Consider the following 6566-nt stretch of genomic DNA (forward strand, 5'->3'; position numbering starts at 1 on the left):
ATTGGATGTCGAGGAATAGCATAATATCTCATTATGTACCTTTGGCTTCTTGGTACTCTATTCAGGTTGGTTATTTTAATGTGAATTCTTGTAATGCTTTCACGATGGAATATGAGAATATTATTTTGGGTAATGGAAAGGAGAAGCATGATAGAGTTGGTGCAAAGCAATAGGATTGGATAAATTTGTTGTTAATAAAGGCCAGCAGCAGTTCTATCACCTCAAATCTGGTCGAATTAGGTTTTTGGGGGTGAAAATTGCATTTAATAGCAGAACTTGTGATGTGTATTCAAGAGCTGCTTGGAAGGAAATGCTTTCATGGCAAGCTCATGCGCCTTCACTTGGAAAGAGGAGTTCGAAATCTTTTGGGCGAAATAAAAAAATTTCGACAGTCAGTAAATACTTTAGCCATATTCCGTTGATGCTAAGTCCCTATCGTGATCTACCTGAAGCTGTTCCAGAGAGGAGATTGATGAAAAAGGGCAACAAGTCCGTTTGTCAAGTGTTGATCAAATGGACTCGAATTGATGCTGAACACGCTACTTGGGAGTATCTTTCAAAGCTGCAACATATGTTTCCATCATTTAATCTGATGCTAAGTATCGTCATCTACCTGAAGCTGTTTTGAAAATTTAATCTAATGCTAAGTATCGTCATCTACCTGAAGCTGTTTTGAAAAAAAGATTGGTGAAAAGAGGCAACAAAACTGTATGTCATGTGTTAATCAAGTAGAATAGCATAGTTGCTGATTAGGCTAGGGGGGGGGGCACCTTTCTGAGTTACAACACAGGTTTCCATCCTTGAGGTCAAGGATGTTCTTTACGAAGGGGTATTGATGCAAGTGCAGGAGTTAGGGTCTATGTGTTAATTGGATAGTTAAAGTTGTTAGAATTCTGTTAGGGATATTTGACTCTATTTATTCTATAAAGCCAATCTGTAATTGTAATTAGATTAATTCATTCAGATAATGAGAAGTCTCTTATCTCTCTCTCTAAATATTCTCTATCAATTTAGCTATTCTCTCGGTTCATCCCTGAATTAGCTTTCCCCTTCCTTGAGTTGATTCTCCTGGATTGATCCTTTCCCATCAATTAGCACCCGAGTCTATCCACCATTCTCGTTGGTTACCTACCAAGTTGCATTCGGACAACATGGCACATAGATTATCCACTTCATTATTCATTTCATCCATATTGGCTTGACCTTTCTTCTTCTCCTTATCCTTTTTTGGAGCACGACAGTCTAAAGCCATGTGTCCAATTTTGCCGCAATTGTAACAACTTCCTTTGAATTTCTTCTTGCTTGGAACATTCTTCCCTCCAGAAGCCCGCTTCCTTTTCTTTGAACTTGTAAGGGTAGTTTCAACGATGTTTCCCCCCATTATTTCTTGTTTGCCATTGTCCTTCTTCTCAGCAGATCTGTTGTCTTCCTCAATTCTAAGACGGACGATTAGATCTTCTAATGTCATTTCCTTACGTTTGTGGTTTAAGTAGTTTTTAAAATCCTTCCACAGAGGCGACAATTTTTCAATAAAGGCCGCAACCTGGAAAGTTCCATTGACTACCATTCCTTCCGCAAGCAGATCATGTGTAATCACTTGAAGTTCCTAGACATGCGACATGACATATTTATGATCTACCATTTTAAAGTCCAAGAACTTCGCAGCAACAAACTTTTTCAACCCAGCATCCTCGGTCTTATATTTCTTGTCCAAAGCATTCCATAATTCCTTAGACGTCTTACAACCGCTATAGACATTATATAGACCATCATCCAACCCATTGAGAATATAATTTTTACATAGAAAATCAGAATGATTCCATGCCTCCGTCACGATGAAACATTCGTTGTGCGGAGTCTCTTCTGGTAGAACAGGAACCTCCTCAGTAATAAATTTTTGCAGATTGAGGGTTGTTAAGTAGAAGAACATTTTCTGTTGCCAGCGTTTAAAGTCTATGCTAGAAAACTTTCCGGGCTTCTCTGCCGCAACCATCGCAGGGACAGTTGTGATGCGACTGGAAGAGGCGACAGTCTTTGCACTAGAACCAGTAGCGTTCTAGGTAGTGATATCAACCATTTTTCTGTTTGACAACAAAACAGAACCAGAATCAATAAATAGAACGCACAAAGTAATAATGTCGATGAAGTTTTTATATTCTTCTAATCGAACACACAAAGTAATAATCTCGATGAAGTTTTTATATCTTCAAATCAAGTAGATTACTGGAGTAGAAAATTCGAGGATTTTAGTCTCCAACCAGAACAGAATATTAGATGAAACAGAAGTATAATTATTAAATTCTTTAAGTTTGTGAATCTTGTTAATCAAATTGTAATCTGTTTACATAAACTAAAGGACAATGTGTTTATTTCGAGCCCACAGAAAAGCTGTGTTTCCTTAAAGAATTTAATCCCCTCACAGTTGCCAAAGTTTTGGATTAATTCTTCCCGGGATAGAATGAAAATCTATTCTGCAATACCGGCAATGGAAATTGCAGAATTTCAGCGAACTCAACAAATGGTAGTAATCACACAACACTTACTGATTTTTGTTTTTGAAAAGAATGCATTATGAGGGGAAATAGTTTTTTGAAAAGAATGCATTATGAGCCAAAGCCGAAGCCGAAGCCGGAGCCGAGCGACGACGACAGCGCGAGGGGTGGTTCTCTTCTCAACCCTTTATGAGCTAGAGATTGTGTTGCTTAATATAAGCACACACATAACACTTTCAACCACCAATGTGGGAGAAGTGCTCACTTGAAAGGTTGTTTTTCAAACTTTCATTTCCCTCCACTTTTGTTTCCCTCCATTTCCCAATTCATACTTCACATTTAAAGTCCCTCACTTAATGCATTTGTGGACTTTAAACTCAACACGCCACTGCTACGGTTCGAATTCGAGACGTTTAATTAAAGATAGAGGAGTACTTACCACTCTACCGCGACCTTTGATGGCGAATAGTTTTCAATTAACCAGTAGATTCTTGACTATATAATTCTAAATATTTAATGTTTAAGTTTTACAATAAAAAAAAATGATATAAAGAACAAAAAGAGCTTTGGCATTAATTATTTCTTACAAGGATTTAAGGAGATCCTAGAGAGGATAACAAACGGAAGCTCCCTGGAAACTTTATACAACATGATTAAAATAAAAGAAATGTGATTTCTCAACTAAGAAAAATGAAGTTATCTCAAGAAGGAGCAAGCAATTGGTAGTTCAAATTTCGATGGAGTCCACAAGTAAGGCAATAATGTGTGGTTTTAAGACTTTCTCCGGATGAGTGTATCCATCTTGATTGTGCTTATATGTGACGTCAATAATGCGAGCAAGATTGAGAATACGAGTTAAAATCTCTGTAGAGACGGGAGTGGGCCTAAGAATTCCTTCATTCACATCCTTCCATGCTATCTCAGCCATTTCTTGAAATGCAGCCATTGCCTCTTCCGTTGATACACCATAATCTCTCATGTAGCACTCAATCCCTGTTGCAACTTGACCTCTACTTTTCTCAACCTGAAAAGGCAAATAGATTCAGGTTAGCTTTTATATTGCTTCAATTGCAAGCGCAACACTTAGTTTTCTCAAATTCATATAATGATCTAGTCTCGTGATACAGTGATATACAACTAATTACCTCGTATGTGGCTGTGTCATCAATAACTCGGCATAATGTAACATTAGCTTCAAGAATTTGAGGATTCTTCGACAACCACTCAAAATCTTGCTTGGTTGCAGATTTCACGCCCAAATATGATGTTGTAGTGAGCAAGTAATAAGTGCTAGTTGCTAGTGCATTGTTGAGGTACTCAGAAACAGGTGGCAAATATCCTTCAATAAACCATTTTGCCTCAACATTGTAATTCCTCACAATTTCTTTCATCTATGAACACAAGCATATAAATTCAATTGTTAGAACGTTGTGAATTATTTGATTTCTTTCGAGTTTAGGATCACTCAAAGATAAGGTAAAATGAGATAAGACAAATGGATTAACAGAAAGAGTAACTAGACATTTCGGTTGATCACTCGGACATACCCTTTCTTTTGCATAGCAGACAACATGAGATCTTCCATCTTTGGACAGTTCCTTCTCATAATCGTCGTAAAGGTCTAAAAGAGCTTTATAACTGATTTTCATGTAATCGGGGAGCCGATCAATTTCACTAATATTCCACCTACATGGTAACAAAAAGATAATGTAAGTGTGTACATTCAAAAAGAAATAGTATAGATTTTGAGAAGGGGCTTCTCTTTTATCTTTTCACACCATTCACTTTCAACGATGGTCCAAGATATTAGTTTTCTTTGTAGAACTAACTTCTTGTTTAAAATTAATGAATTTACATAGTTCATACCTTTGTATGGCATCCGTGTATGTGTCAAGTTCTTTAACTATGCCATAAGCATCAAAGGTGTCATCCACAATTGAAATCATCGCTATAGTCTTAGCGAGCATGACTCGAGCTTGAGAATATTGAGGCTCAAAATATACTCCTACTGTCCAAAAGTAGCATTCCACTGCTCTGTCCCTAGCATATGGAAGTGTTGTCACGAAATCCAAATCTTTCCACCACCTTGATACTTCAGCAAGTTCTTGTTTGTGCAACATTTGAAGCAAGTTAAAATCCAATTTGGCAAATCGAAGTAACACATCATTCTTCGATTGTTCCTTCTCGTAGATTGATGAGATGAAGAATCGGGTCTCAACTCGAGGAATGCCTTTGTGCAAAGATTGCTCAAGGGCATGTTCCACTTTCTCCTTAAGTGGAGATTTCAATTGTGGAGCTGCAGACTCAAGATGAGTAGTGGAGAAAGCAAGTGCATCTTCTAAGATATCTTCACAATGAGTCCTTACATGCGAAGCTTCATACAAGCTCAATAATCCTAAGACATTACTAGCAAGAGACTCTTTGAATTTGCCGTTCCCATCTTGGAATTTGCTGAAAATTTCTGCTTTTCAAGGAATAAATAAACAAGATCATATTAGGCTTCTTTCAAACAGACAATAATTAAAACAACATCAAACTCGTAATTTATGATGGACTTACTAGGAGAGATGTTATAACCATGTTGCCTGAGTAATCGAAATTGAAGTGCAAAATTGGATAAATCATTATATTCATCACCCTCAAAGTTTGTATTTTTGTTGTAAATTTGATCCAATATGTTTTCAATTTCTTTCTCAAAGTGGTAGGCTAAACCAACACGTTCAATAATGTCAATCAAATTCAATGTCTCAGACAAATTCCGTCCAGTAGCTAACAACATACTCCTTGTTTGTTCCTTCAATGCTTCAATCTCTTGAGCATACTTTTGTGCAACCTATATATAATGTATTGGTTAAAAAAAAGAAAATAAAAATAAGCAAACTTTAAATAAACATAAAGAAACTATATGTATAAAGATGATGAATATTTAGTTACCTGATTGTCAATGGAGAAAGAATGGAAACGATCACCCCATAGACTAGGAGAGAAATTGGCGACAGGGCGAACAATCTCTTCTTCATGGTTCACAACTGCAGTTGAGCCCATTGCTAAGTAGAAATGAGGGTATTTTTTTTGTTCGTTAAAGGAAGAAAGAAACTCTCAAGTTGAGAAGTGATGAGTGTGATGACATAAATGGAAGAGAAGGCATAAGTATATATAGTGGTGATAAACACAAACCAATTTTCTAATTTATCATTAAAGCATGTGGAATATTCAGAGTAGAGCCATCTTTCTTGAAGTTTATTTTACTATTTTATTCCCCCTCATTTCAAATTCCGCTGCCTTAATTTACCTCTTGTTATAATTATAAGTATTCTTTTTAATATTAATTTCAAGGATCGCTGTAGTTTGCTAGCCAGTTGCCGTACTTGACTATAGACAAGCTTAGAGTCACCAGGCAGCAGCCATTTGATTTCTTTAATTAATTTCCTCCCTTATTGACGTCTTTCTGTTGGTCCATTTTTTTTCTTTTAATATTCTTACTTTCATTATTTATTTATTTAAAGATAATTGTGGGACAGCTAGCCCCAAAAGAATGTTACGAGCAAAGTCCACAGAGGCGGATTGCTAGAGTTTTAGCTAGACGCTCGGCACAATCCAATAGCTTAATTTAGTAAAAATCTTATATTTATTTTAAGAAATTAATTGAGTATGTATAAGCAATTTTCTTTAATTTAGTAAGCTGCTTTTTCTAAAATGTGTATTCAATAAATTCAAAATTTTGAATGCTTCTAACTGATCATGAGCATGTATGCATGTATGTATGGGATGAAGTGCTCTTTAATTTTATAAATAAATAATGTGTTGGAGTCAAAAAATTTATGTAAAAGGATTTAAAAATACTCGATTGTCATATTTGATATATGTTCAAAAGATTAAAGACATGGAAAGTCTGGTATGTGGCTGCAAATCTTTACTCGTAGGAATTGTGGAATAAAGAGTTTATTTGAAGAAAGATCATTAAATTGTGACATTTTATATTTTAAAAATATTGTTGGTACACTTTGCACCATCAATTGCTTTTCAAATATGGCGCCCGTATATTGTGGAACCCTACCGAATAAAACATGACAA

General features: G+C 35.9%; 2 protein-coding genes across 2 annotated transcripts; both read right to left on the reverse strand.

Moving 5' to 3' along the window:
- Positions 1-643: 643 nt before the first annotated feature.
- LOC132612695 (uncharacterized) lies at positions 644-1993 on the reverse strand. Its single transcript, XM_060326804.1, has 3 exons — positions 1640-1993; positions 1133-1543; positions 644-667 (listed from the first exon to the last, which is right to left on the reverse strand). The coding sequence occupies exons 1-3, from the start codon at positions 1991-1993 to the stop codon at positions 644-646; spliced, it is 789 nt and encodes a 262-aa protein (XP_060182787.1).
- Positions 1994-3040: 1047 nt separating this feature from the next.
- LOC132615849 (vetispiradiene synthase 3-like) lies at positions 3041-5628 on the reverse strand. Its single transcript, XM_060330445.1, has 6 exons — positions 5427-5628; positions 5052-5325; positions 4359-4953; positions 4040-4178; positions 3638-3883; positions 3041-3516 (listed from the first exon to the last, which is right to left on the reverse strand). Exons 1-6 carry the CDS (start codon positions 5535-5537, stop codon positions 3220-3222), a joined length of 1662 nt encoding a protein of 553 aa, XP_060186428.1. The 5' UTR covers positions 5538-5628; the 3' UTR covers positions 3041-3219.
- Between the last annotated feature and the right edge of the window lie 938 nt (positions 5629-6566).

This window comes from Lycium barbarum, chromosome 10, assembly GCF_019175385.1.
Source record: "Lycium barbarum isolate Lr01 chromosome 10, ASM1917538v2, whole genome shotgun sequence".
NCBI lineage: Eukaryota > Viridiplantae > Streptophyta > Magnoliopsida > Solanales > Solanaceae > Lycium > Lycium barbarum.

What these genes read in the sequence shown, in the direction of transcription:
- LOC132612695 (XM_060326804.1), bottom strand. Translation starts at nt 1,993, where the DNA reads ATGGTTGCGGCAGAGAAGCCCGGAAAGTTTTCTAGCATAGACTTTAAA. An exon ending in AGTTCTTGGACTTTAAAATG is followed by an intron (nt 1,544 to 1,639) that starts GTAGATCATAAA and finishes GGAACTTTCCAG; the next exon opens with GTTGCGGCCTTTATTGAAAA. An exon ending in TGTTGTCCGAATGCAACTTG is followed by an intron (nt 668 to 1,132) that starts GTAGGTAACCAA and finishes TTTTCAAAACAG; the next exon opens with CTTCAGGTAGATGACGATAC.
- LOC132615849 (XM_060330445.1), bottom strand. Translation starts at nt 5,537, where the DNA reads ATGGGCTCAACTGCAGTTGTGAACCATGAAGAAGAGATTGTTCGCCCT. An exon ending in TGGTTATAACATCTCTCCTA is followed by an intron (nt 4,954 to 5,051) that starts GTAAGTCCATCA and finishes CTTGAAAAGCAG; the next exon opens with AAATTTTCAGCAAATTCCAA. An exon ending in ATGACACAGCCACATACGAG is followed by an intron (nt 3,517 to 3,637) that starts GTAATTAGTTGT and finishes TTGCCTTTTCAG; the next exon opens with GTTGAGAAAAGTAGAGGTCA.